Consider the following 23037-nt stretch of genomic DNA (forward strand, 5'->3'; position numbering starts at 1 on the left):
GGGTGGTATTGCAACATGATAACGACCCCAAACACACCTCCAAGACGACCAGTGGCTTGCTAAAAAAGCTGAGGGTAAAGGTTATGGCCTGGCCAAGCATGTCTCCAGACCTAAACCCTATTGAGCATCTTTGGGGCATCCTCAAACGGAAGGTGGAGGAGCGCAAGGTCTTTAATATCCACCAGCTCTGTGATGCTGTCATAAATGGGTGGAAGAGGGTTCCAGTTGCAACCTGTGAAGCTCTAGTGAACTACATGCCCAAGAGGGTTAAGGCAGTGCTGGAAAATAATGGTGGCCACACAAAATATTTACACTTTGGGCCCAATTTGTAAATTTTTTCTAAACTTTTGTTGCCAGCAGTTTAGACATTAATGGCTGTGTGTCGAGTTATTTTGAGGGGACAGTAAATTTACACTGTTATACAAGCTGTACACTGACTACTTTACATTGTATCAAAGTGTCATTTATTCAGTGTTGTCCCATGGAAAGATATAAAGAAAAATGTGAAGAAATGTGAGGGGTGTACTCACTTTTGTGAGATACTGTATGTATCTTGACTATTGTAGCTTTTCTTGACAACAATGGGGCTAAATTATTTTGTATGCATTATCATTCCGACCCTTCTTCCCCAGAGAATACAAGATAATTTCACTTTTCACGTGTACTCTTTCATTATTGAACTTCAACGAGAGAGAGAAAGAGAAAGCGAGAGAGAGAGAGATATTTAGAGAGATAGAGAGTTGAGTTTCACTGTGCATTTCCATGCCTTAGGATAAGGTTACATTTTCTGATTACAATCAGAACTATGATAAAATGTCTCTCATTTGGGTTTAAAAGTTCATATAAGAATTCCATCAACCTCCACTATGCCCTTTGTCATTTATGCATCTGCCTTAGGCTGTAAATCACAATCAAGATATTTGATTTATTATAGCCATTGAAAACACCATATATTTGACATGGTATAAGTGTCTGCATTTGGCCAGCTCAATAGCTTTCCAATGATAACAGATGAAGTTGTTCCAGCAGCCTTCCCCTACCATTAATTGTCCAGGTTATGCTACAGATAGAAAACCCACTGTTTAGTAGTCTGTAGTATTTTCCCACAGTGTGAAAGCCAATCCTGGATGCTATGTTTTATCTAGTGTTATCCTGCTCTTCATTGGAATTGCGGCTCCAGCAACCATAGTCAACTCTCCGTGTGCTTGCATTACTTTTGGTAGGTTAGGCCTATTCCTCATCTTGAAAGCTTTTTCCTAGTCTTCAAAACATACAAGTATGTAAGTACCCAAATGGCGATGTGTGCTTTTCTTTTAGATAATTTTTTGGCATTTTTGCTTTTAATTATACATATTTTGGACATGGGGCAAAGAGGGGAATGACATGCAGAGAGGCGACCACTAGTCTGCTTCGAACCGGGTCTGCTGAGGACTGAGCCTCATGGGGGGGACGCTCTAACCACTACACCACGAGTGCCCCGCCCCCCGGATAAAATGTGTTTGATACGGATGTCACTCCAACTAGCAAAGACAACAGTCACCAATTGTGAGAGGCCTTCTTATGGCTACTGTACAAATTAAAAAATGACCAAGAATTTTCCGTTGTTGTTGTCAAGCGCATGTGTGAGAACAGAAAGGAAATAAGGAGGGCCCAGGCTTTAAACCATTCAATTGTGAAAGCTAAAGCGCTCATGCATTTGACGGCGCTGATATACAGTCCCCTCCATAAGTATCGGAACAGTGAGGCCAATTCCTTTATTTTTGCTGTAGACTGGAAACATTTGGGTTTGACACCAAAATATGAATATGAGACAATAGATCAACATTTCAGCTTTCATTTCCAGGTATTCACATCTGAATCTGCTACACAACTGAGAAGATAGCATTATTTGTAAAGGAACACCACATTTTTAGGTGAGCAAAAGTATTGGAACAGATAGACTTAAAATAAATTAATTGTGATTAAGTGAATAAGACTTAATATTTTGTTGCAAAGCCTTTGCTTGCAACAACTGCATCAAGCCTTTGACCCATTGACATCACACAACTTTTGAATCCTCCTTTTTGATGCTTTTCCAGGCTTTCACCGCAGCCTTATTCAGTTGCTGTTTGTTTACTCTCTTCAGTCTCCTCTTTAGCAGGTAAAATGCTTGCTCTATAGGGTTTAAGTCTGGAGATTGACTTGACCAGTCTAAAACCTTCCATTTCTTGACCCTGATTAACTCCTTTGTTGTTTTTGCAGTGTGTTTTGGGTCATTATCTTGCTGCATTATGAAGGATCTTCCAATCAGTTTGGTTGCATATTTCTTTAAATTGGCAGACAAAATGTTTGTGTAAACTTCTGAGTTCATTTAGCTGTTGCCATCATGTGTTACATCATCAATGAAGATTAATGAGCCCATCCAAGAAGAAGCCATGCAAGCCCAAGCCATGACATTGCCTCCACCGTGTTTCACAGAGGAGCTTGTATGTTTGGGATCATGAGCATCTTTCTCCAAACTTTAGCCTTTCCATCACTTTGGTAAAGGTAAACACATGATGGCAACAGCAAAATTAACTTAGAAGTCTACAGAAACATTCTGTCTGCCAATTTAAAGAAAGATGCAACCAAACTGATTGGAAGATCCTTCATCATGCAGCAAGGTAATGACCCTAAAAAACTGCAAAAACAACAAAGGAGTTCATCAGGGGCAAGAAATGGAAAGTTTTAGACTGGCCAAGTCAATCTCCAGACTTAAACCCTATACAGCATGCATTTTACCTGCTGAAGAGGAGGCCGAAGGGTGTAACCCCCCAAAACAAACAGCAACTGAATGAGGCTGCGGTAAAAGCCTGGAAAAGCATCACAAAAGAAGAATGCAAAAGTTGTGTTATGTCAATGGGTCACAGGCTTGATGCAGTTATTGCAAGCGAATGATTTGCAACAAAATATTAAGTCTTATTCACTTTAATTTACTTTAAGTCTATCTGTTCCAATACTTTTGCTCACCTAAAAATGTGGTGTTCCTTTACAAAAAATGCTATCTTCTCAGTTGTGTATCAGATCCAGATGTAAATACCTGGAAATGAAAGCTTAAATGTTGATATATTGTCTCATATTCATATTTTGGTGTCAAACCCAAATGTTTCCAGTCTACAGCAAAAATAAAGGAATTGGCCTCACTGTTCCAATACTTATGAAGGGGACTGTATGTCAGTGTTGTGGTCGGTCCCACAGGGATGTTAATGAGGGAAGTTTTCTCTCCAACAGACAGCTAAGAGAAGGAAACCTTCTATCAGAAATAGGTACAAGCTGTTAGGATACAGGAACTAAATCACCATGTCAAATCCCTGAAGTTAATAAGAAGGGAATGAAGAGAACAGGCAAGGTGTCAATCATTCAAATGGTTAGAATTATGCCGCGCTAATTTCTATCATGTATGCATTTTAAGAAGCAGACGATATAACACAGTTGCTGCGTTCTCGAACAGCGTGTACAGTATCTCCATCAAGATGATATGGAATATAAGATATCAAACAACATCCTTCAGATTCTCTAGTGTTGATGAATATTAATGAGATATATCCACGGCTCTTTCACACACACTTTCAGTAAAGCTAAAGAGAACACACTTAAGATAAACCTTCAAACACTCTTTGTGCTTCTTGAGTCTCCTTTACATTCTGTGATGCATGTAATCCTCATTATGCCGCCGTTATATTTTCCCACCTTCACACATGAGCAACTTCAAAGTCTTTTGGTGTGTTTTATATAAATTGGAGGTAAGAACACACTTGAGGCAAAGCTTGCTTATACAGTACATTTCAGTAACACTTTTTTAACATCTGTTTCTTTTCTCAAGGGGATTTGTGTCATGTTTATATGTGTTCATCATGTGTATTTAAGGTTTTCGTTTATTGTACACAGGCAACACAATATTTAGAAATGTCCTTTACTCTGTCTTTCCCTTCTCATTCTGACAGTTATGCAACCATAACAACCAACAATCCAAATTAAAAGTCAATTAGTAAGGGATACACCGATTGGAAACACTGAATGGCAATATTGACCATAATAAATAGATTTGGAATCAGCCACAACATGACCAATCCACATTGGTCTGGGAAAAACTTTTTTTGTCAGCTATGATTGCAAACTAAACATCTTCAGGTTTTGGGCTGTTGGTAAGACTAAACATCTCAACATTTCAACAATTATTCTGACATTTTACAGACAACATGATAAATGAAGGAGGAGGAAGCAATCACAAATTGTATTGGGAGAGAAATAGTGAAATTAATGCATCACCACTATTACTTTTTTTTAGTTTGAAGAGTGTAAACATGGAGCCACTGCTCAGACTTTTTAAGCTTTTTTCCTTAGTGACACCAAATCCCTTCATAAAGTTCAGTGATTTCCAGTGGAGGCAGCTTTAAAGTGCTTTAAGAAGCACTCTCAGGCTGTCAAAGGAGTGTGTGTTAAGTCTATGTGAGGCCCTGATGTGCTTCCATTGTCTGCCGGCACATAATCTTAGGTAATGTCATTTGTATTAATCTGTATTCTAGATGATTCTTACACTTTCACCAAAAAAAAAAGCTTCACTTTGCTCAACCTTCGGAGAAGTCTGATTCATGACTGTGCTTCTGTAGTCATGCTGCTGTTATACTACATCCTGGAGCTGTGCGAACCGACGGCCAAGCTCGGTAAACACTTTCATTTCTTGCATGCTGACAGCAGCCGCTGTGGAACAGAAGACATCCAGTGGAATGAAGCAAATGAAAAAGCAAATGATTTCTTCTTCTCCCCGGATGACATGTTCATCAGACCCTGAAAGTGTATTTGCCTCGCTTTCCTCTCAAAGCACACGAGTGTGTATTGTGTGTGGGAGCATTGGAGTTATTCCAGGTCATCCTTTTACGACGGAGTAATATGGCCATGTTGAGGAACAACTTGATAATAAATTGAGAGAATACATTTGTAATGTTACAACCAAAAAGTAATAGCTCAATATTACAAGAATAAAGTCGTAATATTACAAGAATAATGTTGTAATTTTATGAGAACAAGTGTTAATATTAAAAGAATAAAGTAATAATTTAATGAGAAAAGGCCTTTTTCCTATAAAATTACAACTTAATTCTCAAAAATTCTGACTTTATCAGCATAGAATTATGACTTTATTTTCGTTTTTCTTTTCTTTTCATCGTTGTGGCCCCGATTCTCTGTCGTATCTTCTACTACTTCTCCAATCTCTGACAACAAAATGACTGACGATGAGTGTCAAACCATCGTACCCACAAAACACTCAGACAAAAGCTGAAACATATTCTGAGGGAATGATGGATGTCAGTACTTAATGTACGGTGAATTTCCACTGAACTTAAGAGGCGAGTCGCAAGCTCCATCCCCTCAGGCAGGATCTTCCATCTGTTCGTGTTCCCCATGTATCTCAGTCACAGGCTTCTGGCCGACTTGGCACTTACCTGACCTAGAAAACAGTCACATTTGTCCACTAAATTTAACATCCAACCCTTTTCTCCTCTGCAAGCCTCTTTGTCCCAGGAGCTTTAGACCATCTGACAACAATTGATAGGACTGCTAACTATAGCAGAACGGTGGAGGGTATTAAGAGTAGGGATGAGAAAGAAGGCTGACTGGAAAGGTAAACAAAAAGCAGCCATCAGTGGGATTTAACAGTGACGCATTGCTTTGAAGCACAACATGAAAGAGCTTTTATTTTTGCGTGTGACTGAGGGATATGTTCAGCTAATAAGCATTTAATAAGTGCATATGTTGAAAGAGCCCGAAACATTAAGATTAGCCGGAGGGAGGTCTGGGCAGATGGTGAAAAGCTTGAGGCAGAGGTATGGGGGTGCAGACCTAGATCACTGTTTTGTAACATATAAAAGATTCAGAGCAGCAGAAAGTGCATTTGGGCTTTTTATATGTTGAGACTCACCTGCCCAGAGGCCGGTCAGATAAGGACACAGAGAGTGATAGGTCAGCCTGCTCTGGTACTTCACAGGTGATATTATATCAACAAACTACCTGAGCCTCCATGAAGGTGGCTGCATGGTAAGAGAGTCTGTCCCAAGACCTTGTGTCGACCATTTGATCTGTGGTGCCGTAAATACTTTACATGTTCAAATATGACTTTGAGACAGTGATCACCTGAAGGCAAACTCACTCCTCTTATTTTATATATTAAAGCTGCTACTTAATAGTATATATAGGATTCTACTTAGCCTTTACAAACTGTTTTACAATATTTTCTGTCAAATCAAAATCCGTCTGCGTTTCTGTCTGGGCTCGGAGACTAACTTTGTAGTAAAACACCTATGTATAAACTGACAAGCTATCAAGTTGCATTGTGTGAAGCATAGGATTCAACGTGTGTGATGCATATTAGGTACTAAAATATTGGCCATCCTGTTTGTGATCTGGCTCTTGTAAACCATCAAACTTAATGGTGGACTCGAACTAGGTTTTTTTTATGACTTTATGCCGAAAAAACTTCTCACGTTGTTGACAGCTACTTAAAGTTTTAAACAATGTGTGAATAACAGTTTTTTCAACAATTGAGACTGAAATATGCATTAATTCTGTTAACAGATACACATATGTTTTTAAAGTTTAAATATGTAGTTTTTGTTACGTTCATTCGCCATCTACACCGAAACATACATAAAACGATGTATCTTCTGTTTCTAGATGCCATGAAATCCCCTTGGTATAGCGCTAAAATAAGAATGAGCCCCTGGGGGTTCTGTTACCTACCATTGATTACCACTGCCATACTTTAGCTCTTGTTTTTATTCTGTGGCATGTCAGCCTCGTCCAATGAGACACTCTTTGAGGCACTTTGACCTGTTGGCTTCTGATAAGCAAAGTCTGCTAGCTGTGAGATAAGTTTCTGAATATATCTTTAACGGTGGGAGGTAGGATTTATTACCTCCTTGGTGATGGATGAAACACATTAAAGGATAGTAATCATCTTTGAGGCTCTTGCCTGTCAGTCTTTCTCCTCTCCAATATTGGAAATCTTACTGCATGGTATTCTGGTATCGCTCAGTTAATAAAGGAACTGTTTATCCTCAACTCAACATATTTTTGTAATAGGACCGTGGTGCCTTAAGTCCTGGTGGTTTTAATGAAATTTCTGTTTAATTAAGCTGCGCTGGAGAATCGCCTGCCCAACCCAATGTTTTGATGTTTATTTTTTTATATTTTATTATTCTTCAGTCACTTTCAGAAGCAGATTTCTTACTGAAATTTAATAGGATTCCTATAAGTCAAGAGGATGAAAATTTTTTGTATGGCGTATCTTCAAATGCCCTTTAAATTTAAATAATTATCTTCCAATGCCCTGTGGAATCATCCATTTACCTCCAAAATTAACATAATTAAGGGGGCAGCAACATGGGTGGAAAGGCTAGAGTCAGAGTGGGACAAAGCATCTCAGTGGGATATAGTTATGCCTTGTTTCCACTTAGCAGTACAGTTTGGTTTGGTACGGAATGGTCACCCTTAATCTGGCTTGCATTTGGGACCCTTTGGGACAGCTTGGTAGTACCCTAACGTATGGGTGACAAAAATAGGTACAGCATGTCTGCGTGGTTCTCTCATTCTGGTACCCTTCCCAACATTTGACAGTGGAAACACAAGTAATTGTGTACCTTACGGAACTCAACTGTACCACTCAGTAGAAATGATGCTGTAGTCTCATGCTCTGCAGGTGGGTCATACTAGTAGATGGGTCACATTGAGTCTTGGGGGCATTTCTTTAACAAATCTAGGTAGAATCCTACTCTACAGTAGGGCATAAATAATCGTTTGAGATGATATATCTTTATCCCCAACTCTTTGACACTAAGATAGTTCCTGTATTGCTCTTTCAGTCTATGAAGTAATATACTGACGCAACCTGATAACCTGTTGAATATGGCATGCTGAATTATTAATGAATTACTGTAATTTTTATTATGGATTACTGTTGCCTTCAAACCATTTTGAAGGGTTGGCAAGCCACGGGAGAATCCCCATTGTTATCCTGTGGTTGCTGCTCATATTGCCTCATTGGGGATCTAAAGAAGTTTTTAGAACACATGGGTGAATAACTGCTGGCTTTATTTAGAATGGTGGATGTTTTTAATGTGTTGTTCAATCACAGGAAAAGTTGTTTCTTGGCCTGCCAGACACCCCCGGGTGAGCCCATGGAGATTAACTCCAGGAAACACACCGCCAAGCACCTCGTTACTAGTGCGGTTCTCCCTTCTTAGCATTGATTAAATAATGGTTGTGCTGCAGAAAAACAAAGTTAGTTTCACGCTTCAGAGCTCAAAACTATTTAAAATGTGCTTTGGTTGCTAAATGTGATGCAAAGGAGGGGCTTCTTTGAGGATAGACAGACAGGTGTTCTCATCTATAGTGTCCTTCGTCCATACCTTGGAATTCCTCCCCATCCAATGACTGTGCACTTTTGCTCCCATTGATACACTCAGTGTTTTGTGCTTTTGCGTCCAATGTCCAGCTGGGTGAAAATAGTAGCCAGCTGAGATCCCGTCCCTCCAAGGGGGGTCCGGGGGTAAGCCCCCCCGGGAGATTTTTTTAAGTTTTTAAAGTGAAATGCATGAATCTGGTGCACTTTGAGAGGGAAATTAAGAGGCTAAAGCTGAAGAGTTTTGTATGAAAAAAATGGAGACACTGTGTCAGATGAATTAGGAGCTATTGGAGAAGGACACATGGATTTTCCATAATAATCTTAATTTAAAATAAAACATTATGCAGGGTCCTCTGGGATGGGCTTGGTAATCTTTTTTTTTATGGGACATATTTCTCTGTAATATAATAAGTGCATTTAAATTATTTAAAAATTAAAAGGGCCATATTACATTATATTTTTAAAATGTGCCATGGGCCAATCAATCAGTTGACACCCCTGCACAAGTGGGTTAACTAAGAAATGCAAAAAAATATATATATATATATTTATTTTTTCCAAAGGGCTATATTATATTATATTTTTAAAATTGGCCGCGGGCCAATAAAAAGCGGGCCGCAGTTTGGACACCCCTGATTTAAATAATTTAATACTTTTGTCTTTTCATGGGATTGGTTGTCAAAACACACTCACTCACACAAAAAAGAAAGTCACCATTATTTGGTGTATCCTTTTAAGGCGCTAAACATTTATTCATTAATTCAATTACTTATTGGGTTGAAGTGGGAAGGAATATGACATTGACATACTTACGTATATTTGTTTGTTCACTGTAAATAAACTATGATCAAAAGATGCGCATCACAGGCCAGAAAAATACATTAAATACGTTTTTGAGTCTTATAAAAAAAATGGATTGCTGCTTATTGAGTCATAGAATGTTGAAAAGAAATAGATGAGGAAAGACGACACACATGAGTTTCTTTTGTAGGACGAGTCATGATGGCTTGAAGCTAGTACATTGAGAGTCTGCTCTGGTGAATATGCCATTATATTAGCCTTGTATCACCCGAGATGCGAAGCGTGCCAGCCAGTGGAGATATTTGCCACCATTATCAGATTTGCCCCCAGCTTCCACCCAGCCTGTTGGAAAAGGAAATTACCTTTATCTCTGACAAATATTCAAAGGCAATCTGTGTAGCAGGTGTTCCTAAATTAGAATGTAACAATCAAAACCTTGCCAGCAGTGAACTAGAAGGTGGCTCACGCTGACCATTAGCATTTTGGAGATAATGTTACAGAATTAATTAGAGACACTTTAGTGTCCATTACTGGAGAAAATTGTTCTCTGATCTCTCATCAATCCGCTAATGCCACGGGACTAAGCCGGTGCGTCACAGCAAAAGCCGGAATCTTCCATCTCAACTGATTTCAATCTAGGTGGAATTATCTCCATTCATATGCAAATCGAGTGCAAAACATTGTGCCTCACACCACACTCGCCTCAAAACTCGTACTTTTCTCGTCTCCAAACTCGAATGGTCTAATGCATTGAATTACTAATATGCTCAATGAATATATGAATAACACTTGTCTGACCGTCTCCTGAGGTTTCAAGATAAGACGGTGCTGCTGGGAGATGACTGACAGTGTGATGTCTGATTGGTTGAGAAACTCTTGAGTTTTCCATTGTTCACAGCTGCCACAATCATTGGTCTCCTTAATAAAAGAAAAATCTAAAAATAGCAATGTATAATGCAATTGTCTGCCTGTACAATGAATAGCAACAACTGCACCGAGAATATGGCCCAACAGAGAAAAAAGTGTGATCAGGAAACAGGAATCCATTCAAAGTTTGACAATACACAGAACTTATATATTTCACTCATAAACTTTCACCTTTTGGTTGCTGCCTTTTAAATCAGTTTGAAATATGGGCTTTAGTGGCCTCCCTCAACACTTCATCTCTCTGCCTCCATCAGTTTAAGTCTGCCTACATGAGTAAGTCAGTGACATGCAGTCCTTCAGCATGGGCAGGAATATTCCAAAAATAAATGACGGAAAATGTCCACAGATGTTAGCACCTTTTACAAGGATTCAAGCCTAGGAATCAATTAAAAACTCTTAATTTCAGTTAAGCATGTAAACCAACCATAACTGCTGAGCAAATCAGCTGCATATATCTATCTATTCACAAAAGAATACATAATGACCTATTGAATGGGTTCTTGGCAGGCTTTCTGACAACAGCATATATTTTTATGTATATTTTAACTTTGGTCCGGAGGAGCACATTAGCCAAAAGACAGGGCAAAGGGGCAGCAATATTGAGCCTCAAGGGCCTCCGTACTGTGCACATCCTGCATTTGAATGAATGCACATTAAAAATTCAAAAGGAAGCAAGATGAAGAATGATGCCTGCCTAATGAATACTTACTAAGTGCATGACGTGCATTCAGGCATATCATTATGAACATTTGCTAAATGAGACTAGGTTTTTAGATGTCAGTATGCTCTGACTAGATGTCCACTTTGAATAGATACTGTATGTAACACATTAAGCATTTTGCTGCCCTCATTTTTTTGATTAAGCTAATGTAGTAAAGGAGTTGTGAGCTGGAAAGATTTGTTAAAACTCTCTCCTCAGCCGGTCATTCAAGTTAACATATCGATCGCATAAATTAGAAAATTGTGTCCCGTACAATAGAAAATTAATGATGTCTACATGTGAATGCTGTAATATGAGTGCATTGCAGCCATAATTTAGTTATATTTAGAGTTATCCAGATGAGGTTCTGGTACTCATCTGTACCTCATATAGAACTTCCCTCACTTCCACAAGTTATCCTGATATTACATTTAGCATACAGTTGAAGTCTCTGGAGGTGATTGGCTCAATCAAATTAAATCAAATCAGTTTTATTTGTATACCCCAAAATCACAAATACATTTGTCTCAGTGGGCTTTACATTTCATACACTATGATATATGATACAATATGATACAATATGACACCCTGCCCTTACACCCTTAGCTCGGCTGAGAAAAAACTCCCAGTAAAAACCCTATACCGGGAATAAAAAAAATTTAAGAAATCTCAGGGAGAGTCGACAGAGTGGACTCCGTCCTGGGATCCCTCTCCCAGGACGGACATACTGCAATAGATGTCATAAGTAGAGAAAATCACGAAGAAATGTGATCATTGACCAGGTGATTACATGGTAATACTAAGTAAAGTGTAAATAGTGTGGATGCAGGAAGACTTCAGATGCTGCCAGAGGATCCACACCGTCTCGTCTCCACCAGGGAAAACTAAGGTTTCCATCGTCGGGATTACATCCCACGTCTCCAGGTGGCGTCATTAACCACTGCAACATCTTTTGCGTTGATGGTCCATTCTCAGATGTTACCGGAGGGGGGACCAGATCCACACCGTCTCGTCACGACCAGGGAAAACTGGAAGAGGACAGACATCTAATGTTTGAGACTTACTTCTGCCATGCTCCGTTAGAGATTGTTGCGTTTTTTGCTCCAAGCATAGCCATAAAGAAGATTACCAAAACAGGGCCAATGTGTCTAATAGACCCTGTTTCTTATTCCCAAATGTATGCAGTCATGGAAATTACTTAAACAAAATGGATTAAGGTGTATGTGGAAAGAGGCTTAATTGTTTTCAACTTGAAAAAAAAGGGATACAAGTTCAGATGACTTTTTGGACTTTTGGATTTTTGTTTTTTTGGAAGATTCAAAGTACTAGCTCATCTTTAAAGGCAACTATTAGTATCTTTAAAGATGAGCTAGTTGGACCTTTTCGGGTCAAAGATACTTTCTTCAAGCAGTGGTACAGGAAAAAGTCTGCATCTTTCAAGAAGACCATGATTTTTATGCAGGACAATGCTTCATCACATACATCGAAGTACTCAATTGCATGGCTAGCCAGTAAAGGCCTTAAGGATGAAAAAAATAATGACATGACCCCCTTCTTCACCTGACTTAAACCCTATTGAGAACCTGTGGGCCTTGCTTAAACGGGATATTTACAGTGAAGGAAATCAGTACACCTCTCGGAACAGTGTCTGGGAGGCTGTGGTTGCTGCTGCACAAAAAGTTGATTGTCAACAGATCAAGAAACTGACAGACTCCATGAATGGAAGGCTTGTGACAGTTATTGAAAAGAAGGGTGGCTTATTGGTCACAGATTTTTTTTTTTTTTTTTACGTGTCGGAAATTTTTATTTGTAAATTTTGAGTTGTTTTATTATTCTCACTTTGACAGATGAAAATAAACAAGTGAGATGGGAAAATTTTAGTTTTTTTATTTAGTTGCAGAATAATTCTGCATACTAATAGTTGCCTAATAATAGCAAAACATATATTCTCATAAGAAAGACAAAACCTCACTTAAACATTCAGGTTTAGGTTATTTAACATTTTGGATTGACCGAGAGCACTGTAGTTGTTCAATGATAAAATTAATCCTCTGAAATTCAACTTGCCTAAAAATTTTGCACGCAGTGTATATCATTATTTAAACCATTGCAACTTAAAAGCATGTCATTGATTGATATGACAATAATATTGATAACAAATCCCATACAGCATTGATACTTAAAAAAAACTCATGAAGCTTACATTAGCTCGATAGCTGAATCAGATAAGATATATCCTAGTGACTCTGATGTTGACCCGTAAAATCGCAGGCCGCCAAAGCTGCTGTTTCTCTAACCATTGTTTCTCTAACCATTGCAGTTATCATCCTTACGGTTTATATAAACTCAGATTATAATTCACTATAACACTTTATGAAGACGAAGGAACATATGTGACATATTTCTGCCGTGATGAGCTAATAAAAGGGACAGAAGTATGGGGAATCTGGGCTTGGAGGAGAACCAGACAGAGGAAAGGGGAGAGAGTGAAGTCAGACTTAATTTTGAGCTCTATGCCTGAGGACCATGAGCTCAATTACACGGATGGTGTTTTACACTGTCAGAGATTTCCTTCTCTCACTCACTACACGAAAAATGTCTATTGTAACAGCTCATTTACTTTTGTGTTCATCACTTTTAAAATAATTTTATTGAACAACCTTAGTCTAAGATGGTATCACCAAGTTCATTAAATATGTTAAATCATGCAGGTTTTTCCTTTCTTTATAAAGACAAAGTGAAAATTACTGGGCTGGGATGTTGAGGCATTTCTTGCAGAGTGCAATGTAAAACAGCCATCTGTCTGGCTCAGATTGCAATGAGGAGTCCTGTGTTTTGGCGGACAATTCAATCCAGCTAAGGACTACTGTCTGTAACAGAATTAGCAGGGGGCTGTTTAGCTTTTAATGCTTTACAGGATGGTCAAGTGCTACACTCGGGGCACTGGGGTGACAGGTTTAAGGGCTAAAACAGCTGCTTAGGATTTGTTCCTGAAGCACTTTGACAGTGAATGATGGTGTGAATTTTCTGGCTTTGGCGAAGGGATTCACATTATCTGTGTTTACATGCGCACAGGAGGCCCGCTTATCGGGGCAGATAAAGTAAAGGAGGAAAATCGTGGAGTTTTTCATGCAGGTGGTCGGTAATCAGATTCCACCGTGAGGAAATCTGGTGTCTAGGCTCTGTAAACTGGTATGTAAGCAAAGTTGGCCGCACCGTCATGCCTGTTTATAAAGCCTAGGCTGTGTTTTAACACCACTTTTCTTTTCAGCGCACAAACCGGTGATTTTGACAAAAAGCGATTTTGACAACAAGCATTCTCCAGAATCGCTGACTCCTCCTTTAATCCCTTTCCCCGTGTTCTTGTTGGCGTGACATTTAAGTTTAAATCAGGTTGAAAAAATAAAGGCTCAACAATATTTTTGTGCATCTTGTTAGTCATTTTGAATTTGAATAAACTATAAATGTGTGTTTCCCCTCTGGCCCACTTAAGCATTCCACTGACAGTGTCGAGCGTTGGTGGCATCCCTGCTGAACAGTCACACAAATTAAATCGTACCACCCTTTGGAGCCCCATTAAAGGAAACCCTACTTTTAATGCGACACAGACAGAGTTTTTGGTTGAAGTGTTCATCCCTCCTCTTCATGCTGGCTATTAAGCAAATCCCTTTGTAGTGCCAATAACTGTCTCAGGGTATATATTCGGCAAATGAGTTTCATATTAAGACAAAAATATCTGTCTCCTTTTCATGTTTTCAACCACTGATTAAGAATATATACCTGTATGGTCTTAAAGCCTCTGGAAACCTGGTGTGAAATAGTAAAAATCAGTAAAGGACCTACTATCATGCAACTAACTCCCCAAATTGTGTAGTTGGAAGGATTTTGTGGATTTGGGTTTACAGGGGATTTAAGGCAATACACCAAACATGAACGGCTAAGAATTGAATTCCTTGTCTGTCTGCAGGGTGGGACTTGCACTAAACACATGATGTGTTTAAAGACCACACTTGGACTTTAATGTTGCTGTAAAGACTCTGACCTACCGTGCTGCTCCTGACTTTTCAAAGCCACTTCCTGACAACCACAAAACCTGTGATGAATAAATAACGAGGTCATTTGTTTGGAAGTGGTGTCTGCCACAAACTTCCGTGTCTGAAAATGAAGTGTGTCAGAGTTGCTCAGCATGTCAGTGTTTTTATGCATCAGTACAGGCCATCCATCTCAACAATTGCATTAATCAAGATGCTTCGGGGCTGTTTTGAAAACATATTTAATTTGCATCTTGGCATTGTGGAGCTGAAACCTTTTTTTTTTTACACACATTTGCACTTAATACATGATAATCTTGTACAAAAAGGCTTAACTATTTCCTTATTCCCCTTTCTCTCTCCCTCATTTTCTCCATTCTCTATCCTTTGCCTACTGCAGGTATGCATCGTGCAAAAGAGGGACACGGAGAAGATGTACGCCATGAAGTACATGAACAAACAGCAGTGCATAGAGAGAGATGAGGTCCGAAACGTCTTTAGAGAGCTTGAGATCCTACAGGAAATTGAACATGTTTTTTTAGTTAATCTCTGGTGACTATCCCATGTTTTTACACTTTGAATGTGGTCTGCATTGCCTGTGTCGGTTTGCGTGCTTTGTCTGTCTGTGCATCTTGCATTCGTACCTAAGAGATTCTCAATAGACAAGTGCATGCTCGCTCTAAAATCTGTTGCAGCCCTAAAATAGATGCACTCTTTCTGACTATCATACACACAGGGTTGCATGCACTTTACTTTTCTGCATTTAGCACACTGAGTGGGGGTAAAAAGTTGTGTTACTTAGTTCCATTACAGCTTGAAACAAACGTTCCTCAAGTAACTAACAGCTATTAACTGGAGAAACAATTAACACAGGAGAGATATATTAGGATATTCATTTAGATTCTGAGCCCATTTGATAATTAATGTGGTTTAAAATGACCTAACTCTTCCCCTGAGTCTGATACTTGGGTGAATAGAGGCTGCTTCCATTATTCAATGCTCATCTCCGAGCGGGACCCATTTCTAAATGTAATTGGGGACCCGGCGCGGCATTCACGGCATATTACACAAAGCACTTAACTCCTCTTTAATTGGTAGAATGATAGTGCACGTGCCCATCTCCTGAGCAATCGCCTCCAGAATATTTTGTCGTTCATGCGTTACATAATGGATTGATTATGTGTTGAGGGTGAGCAGATGAACTGAGACAAAGTCCTGTCTGAGGCTCATTCTCTCCCAAAGTTGTGAATGATTTAAGTGTGATCTAGTGGATATTTGTGCCTGCTATGTACTTGAACAAACTGAGGGTATTTTAATGAGCGTACAGTAGTAGGCCTTTGTATTTTTTTATAGGATAATTCCCTGCAGGAGAGCATGGCTGCCAAAGCCTCTTGTGTTCTAGTTTTCCATGTGCTGCTTGCTCTCTCACATACTAACGGTGCATCCAGCACCATTTCAGAAGCCCATTAGTGGAAAAAGATGCTTTTACTGTATCATTGCAGCTACGTGGGAATGAGAAGTTTCACACTTCACACCTCCTCCCTGAGTTTTCTGTGTCGGCTTCACGCAGATGCTCCAGACAGGGCCTGTCCATCTCCCTGGGAGTATATAGAAAAACAGCTTCCCTCATACCAAAGTTTTAATGGTCACATATACAACTAGTCTGTTACTTTGGATATCTCGTAATAACAATGAGAGTGAAACCTTTTATCGACAGTGAAGAGTCACTTGGCACTAATTTCCAAAAAAAGAATTATCTCCCATATCCCTAATGTCTTACTTCACACAATACAATAAAGACAACTTGAATTTTTTATACTTGTCACACAGCATTAATAACATGTTAAAAAAACTCACACCGTTAATAGCATTAAATAAGCATTCACATTTACAGTTAATTAATGTACCCTTATTGTAAAGTGTTACCAAATAAGTGACAAGGACATTGTTTCTGGAAACAGTGCTACAAACAAATACGATTCAGTTCCATTGTATTGGGTGGAGACAGGGACAGAGGCATCTCTAAGATCTGATAATCTGGGCAAAGATAGCTAAAACTATATGGAAGGCTTGATACCACTAGACGTGGAAGTTTGAGCCTGCCCATTCATGCAAAACAAAAAGCATACCATCATCTCAAAGCCACAAGATGTAAGGCTCTTTGCTTCTGAGTGGATTAGCCCTCAACTCCGAAATTACATAGGGTGCGTGGCCTTCTTTTGTACTTGCGCGTCTAGTTTTTTCTAATTGGGATCCTTAAAAGAAAAGTAAGTATTTCAAAAAGTAAGTATAATTAGTAGAAATGCTTGTACGTACTTCGGTTTTGAAGTCACAGTTCGGTTCTGTATGGTACGGTTCTCAGTTAAGAGGAAAAATGCAAAAAAAAATAATAATAGGAAAGAATACCTGTATTGTTATAGCCATAATAGCTGTAGAAGTGATGGGCTTCTCTAAACAGTAGTGTATCCTTCCCTCACCTTGCTCTGAGCTTGCCTGCTTGCATTTGGCTGGCCCTCTTAAAAAAGCATAAGGAAGCTGGCACATCTGCATAAAAAGTATACCATCTTATAGAGAGGTTGCAGGAAACAAAGGCAATCCCTCAACAAGCTGCAGCCGTTGTCATCAGATCGTGTGACGAGGGAGAGATGACATGTAAAAACAGCTGTGTGATGGTGTCTAGATGCAGCTCTTAATGTACTTGTCCGTGGTGTAGCAAACACAGACCTGAACTTGGACAGCTGTGTTGATGTTTTGTTAGTACCACCAGACTGGCTCCATGCAAAGCCACCAGATGGAGTGATATGTATTTATAGCTCTGCACCAGAATACCATTATTGGTTCCCCATATTTTGCAAACCTACAGTCTGTCGAGAAATGCAGTTTGGATTGGTTCCATCCCAATCAAGTAAATGGATTCACTGCTCCAAAGATCGTCTTCAGGGACTGAAGCCTTCCTGTGTTGAGCTTTCCCGGTGCACACAAATGTATGATTCAAGGGAAGTCTTGATTTTTCTCATCAAGGTAGAGAGAACACGGTTTGACGCAAAGGAAATCAATTTATATCTTGAGTCTATGCTTAAGTTTATTATTTCTGCCCCATTTCTGTGCATGACAGCGTTGTTTCGTCTTTCACCTGTATGCACCTCAGAAATTGTCAAATTAATTTAGCTGTTGCTCGAGACAATATCTCAGCCGGCCGAGTAATGAGATAGGACTGATGAGAACTGTGCTCCATCTTCCCATCGTCTCCTTTCCTGCAAAACAACTAAGATCCTAATTGGTTCTCTGCGCGGGTATGCTGTTAAACCAATTCCCCGTAGATGAAAATTGCCAGTATACATAAGCTTGTCAAATAGTGCGTTACGATTTCTGCCACTTTGCATTTGGGCACCTCAGTACATAATTAATGCATGTGCGATAGACCAGCTGAGGTTTGTTTGGGAACTGCCTCTCAAAAGCAAATTTAAGAAAGATGCAAGTCACGAGAAACAGTGGCTTTGATAAGGCTTCATAGGATATTTTTTTTCTCTTTTAGTTTTTTGATACGGAGGCAGGAGGGAGCCAAAGAGACAGGCAGCTAGAGTCAAAGAGAATGCAGGAAAAACACAGCGAACAGTGTTTCAGGGGAAGTAATGATTTGTGCAATCACACAGGGGTTGTGGGGGCCAGGGGACCCAGCTTAGGAAGTATTTTGCATTGATTTGTTTTGTCAAAAAAGAGATGTGCAGACTATGAGGATTTTTAAGGTTTCTTTCAGCTCCTACCTACACACAGAGACAATGTTTTTTGGCTCAGGGCGGGGCTTCCCTTGTGATTGAAACATCCGGCATTCCGCCGTGCTTTATAACAGCTCCATCCGTATAGCTTCAGAGGAAATTCATTAGGAAGCAACCTTGTGAAAGCCCACACTGAATCCCATCAGCTCGGCAAAAGGCTGACTTAAAGCTGGGCGGATGTCAAGTTTGCAGCCTACAGTAATTGCCGCGACCATTCCCTCGCTGCATAGATATGGTGTGTAGGAGTCGACGGTACACTGAATGGATTACCTTGGAGGAGGAAAAATGAACTATCATCAGCTGCACCAAGCGAATCCACACAAATCCCTGTAAGGATTTGAGACACATGAGAACATGCAGACTCCTGCTTTCCCTGGCATATTTTCGAAACCTTAAAGTGCAGGGGTCACCTCGCCCCACCCTGAAGCAGAGGAACCAGTAATAGGGCATAAGAATAAACTCCTTGCCCTGGTCTATGGAGTTTAGATATTGGATATTGTTGCTGGAGAGTGCCAAACTGAATTTCGTTGTGCTACAATGACAATAAAATCCTTGAATCCTTTTGAATCCTTGAATCCTTTAGTACTTCATTATGAAGCAAGGTTTCACCTTAAGCGTTCCATCACAACAGATCACTCTCAAACAGCATCACCCATTTTCCCTGAGGGCCCCGAGATGCAGCTGTGAATCTTGACCAAATGGGGCTACAATGCTGTAGAAAACAGAGTTGCAAAGCGAGGTTAGGGAGTGTTGTCGCAGCAACTGCCATCAATGAGTTTGACATTTGATCACAGTCCCTTGGGACCCTTTTCTAAGGTTTCAAAACCAAAGCAGGGTTGAGTCATCAGGAGGAGTGGTATATGGTGCATTTATTTTACTGTCTGTCTGTTCGCCCTTCACCAGAGTCAGAAAGTGAGCAAGTGGAGTGGTGAGGATGGATATGCCGTGTTCAGCCTCCATTAGGAATATTGATTTCAAGCCTGGATGGAACAAGGCCTTGGGAGACTGTGGAACAAATTAGCCTCTACACTCCCAGTCAGCAGTTATAACAATCCCTGTGAGGGGGGCTTAGCCTCAAATCGGAAAAAGCCAATCGTGGGATCATTTCCAAAACCATATAAGTCTATTTCTCTATTATCAAAAATAGCATAGTAAATCTACAGACTTTCCCTTGAATTTCAGCCTTGAAGGACTCAAGGCTCCCTTTAACTGAAATCGCCCCCACACACTACTTTTTAAAAGATAACTTTTTTTTTTTTCCAACATTGTATTTATTGATTTTTAACATTTTGCACATACAAAGTCTTACACATTAATCAGCAGGTTTGTACCCTATATTAGCACCAAGGTGTAGGACATTACAAAAAAGATATATGAAAAAAAAACATATATATATATATCACAAGTACAACAGGATTTAAATAACGAAAATAAAAATAATGTGAGACCCCTCTATTCAGGCGTCTAACAAACAAAACCAAAAGTATATAACAGACAAACAATAAGTCCTGTAGTATTTCTAATGTTGCAATCGGGGAATACAAGTAAAATCACATTACAATCTAGTATTCATCATATAATCACGTGAGCGTTGCAGAGGGCAATTTATTCATCCCCAGGTTCTTCTATCATATGTGCTATATCTCTCCTCTCCAGAAAACTTATAAACGGACCCCATATGTTAGTAAAGAGTGACTCCTTGGCCTTGATAATGTATGTAATTTTTTCTAAGGGCAGAGTTGTAGATAACTCAGTAATCCATTTATTTAAACTGGGCATGCCCACTTTTTTCCATGACAGAGCAATTATTCTTTTAGCCAACAATATACCAATTTCTAAAAATATGCGGTGTCCTTTCCTAATATTGTATTTTTCTGGATATAGGCCGAGTAAGAAAAGTTTGGCATCTAAAGGTATTTGTATTGGAATAATATCCTGGATACACCTCCTCACAGCCTCCCAAAACTTATTAACTTCTTCACAGTGCCAAAGACAATGAAAAAGAGTACCCTTTTCCTTCTCACACTTGATACAGATATCTGGAACGTCACTGTTGAATTTATTGAGTTTTTCTGGGGTGATGTAAGTTCTCATGAGCCAATTGTACTGCAGTAATTTAAGACGAGTGTTAATTGTTTGTGATTGTGCTTTGGTACATGCTCTCTCCCAGTCCACAATGGTTATGTTGTCATGTAGGTCTTCCCTCCAAGCCTCCAGCCTCTTTACCGATGACTCTGAGGACTCGGCTACTAGAAGGTTATAGAATTTGGAGATTATGCCCCGCCCCAAATTGTCCGTACACATTATCCTTTCTACTTTTGATAAGGGTGGGATAGACAATGATTGGCCCTGTTGTGATCGGATAAAATTCCGCAATTGTAAAAATTTAAAAAATTGATTACGGGGGATATTATAGTCAGCAGTTAGTTCTTCAAATGATTTCAGATATTTCGTGACTGGGTTAAATAAATCTCCAATTTTTTGTATTCCATTGTCAGCCCAGAATTTGAATCCTGCATCGGATTTACCTGGAGGGAAAAAATTGTTTCCCCAGATTGGACTGAAGAGTGAGATAGAGACATGCTCCCCAAGATGTTTGTTAACTTGTTGTAACACAGTAATCATATTTTTAACCATGGGGTTCTTTATGATTTTTTTAAGCCTTCTAACATTATCTGAGTACAGGAAAAGGGGAAGAGGGAGGCCCAGCTGTTGGCTCTCCATCTCCCTCCAGAGAGGGGCTTCCTCTTCTGAAAAGTAAAACATCAGCGTTCTTAACTGTGTCGCCCAATAGTACCAGAGCGGATTGGGGCACTTAAGCCCCCCTCTATCATATGGCAAGTATAGCAGTGATAGTCGCAACCTGGAGCGTCTATTGTTCCAAATAAATCGGATGAAAAGTTTCTTTAGGTGAGAGAATAGATTACTCGGTGGTGGCAGTGGTACATTTTGAAACAAATACAGCAATTTTGGCATTACATTCATTTTAAGGACATTTATTTTCCCTATTAACGACATTGGTATAAATGACCATCTATCCATCGATTTCTGGACTTCGTGCATTAATGGACTATAATTAACTTCTACAATATTCTCAAGATGGGGTACAATTTGAATGCCCAGGTATGTAAAACAATCAACAACTTTAAATTGAGCAGCTTCCTGAGGTGGGGATTTCCTTTCCAAGTGGTTTAACGGCATAATTGAAGTTTTGGATTTGTTTATCTTATAGCCTGAAATGTTTCCAAATGTCTTGATCAATTCTAACAGAACCGGAATAGATTTTCCCATATTTTTTAAGAAAACAATAATATCATCTGCATATAATGCAAGACGGTGCTCCTGCTCCCCTATTCTAATTCCAGAGATATGTTTATGAGTTCTCACTGCAATAGCCAATGGTTCGATTGCTATAATAAATAATAATGGGGAAAGAGGATCCCCTTGTCTGCATCCTCGTTGTACTTTAAAAGGTTTTGAGATATTACTATTAGTCAGTACCTCTGCGTATGGATCAGTGTAGAGCAACTTAATCCATTTCCCAAAATTTCCTCCCAGGCCAAAGCGATCCAGAGTTTCGAAAAGGTAAAGCCACTCGACTCTGTCAAACGCTTTCTCAGCATCTATTGACAGAAAAGCAGTATCTTGCGCCCCCTTTTGGCTGTGGAGAATATTCAAAACCCTTCTGACATTATGGAAGCCTTGTCTGCCACGAATAAAACCACACTGATCTTTCCCAATTATTGTCGGTATTATTTCTTCAACCCGTCTAGCTAAGATTTTACACAGCACTTTCAAATCGGCATTTAGAAGGCTGATTGGCCTCATATTCTCGCATTTATTATTTGGTTTACCAGCTTTTGGCAGTAAGGTAATCATAGCTCCTCTTAACGAGAATGGCAGGATTCCATTTGAAAACGATTCTTTAAACATTGCCAATAATGGAGCTTGCAGCCTATTTTTGAATTGTTTATAGATTTCAATGGGTAGACCGTCTGGCCCTGGTGATTTACCTACTTTAATATTATCAATTGCTATGGACATTTCCTCTAAAGTTATGTCTTGTCCTAATTCAATCCTGTTATCTTCTGATGCCCTGGGAATATGAATTCCATCTAAGAAATTGTCCAATTTAAGTTTGTCATGTATAACCTCAGAACTATAAAGTTTCTCATAGTATTTCCTGAAGGAATTGTTTATTAGGGGGCCAAGCCCGAGCAGGAGCTGGGACCGCGTTTTGCACAGCAACGCGGTTCCCAAGCCCTGCGGGGCAGGGAACCCTATTGTTTTTGTGGCGATTATTATTATTATTATTATTATTTTAATTTTTCTCCGAGTAAAAGTGGTGCTGCAGCCCAAACCGTAAAGGGTTGGGACATGCCA

General features: G+C 39.5%; 1 protein-coding gene across 1 annotated transcript in view; it reads left to right on the plus strand.

The window, feature by feature from the left end:
* stk32c (serine/threonine kinase 32C) overlaps positions 1-23037 on the plus strand; it is a gene marked incomplete at both ends in the record, with an annotated part of 114011 nt that overhangs the window by 35489 nt on the left and 55485 nt on the right. Inside the window, one exon of the mRNA XM_080036930.1 lies at positions 15279-15430. Coding sequence (XP_079893056.1) covers positions 15279-15430 — 152 coding nt within the window. The remainder of the gene's footprint in view (positions 1-15278; positions 15431-23037) is intronic.

The sequence above is a fragment of the Ammodytes marinus genome, assembly GCF_949987685.1.
Source record: "Ammodytes marinus genome assembly, chromosome: 11".
Classification (NCBI taxonomy): Eukaryota; Metazoa; Chordata; class Actinopteri; order Uranoscopiformes; family Ammodytidae; genus Ammodytes; species Ammodytes marinus.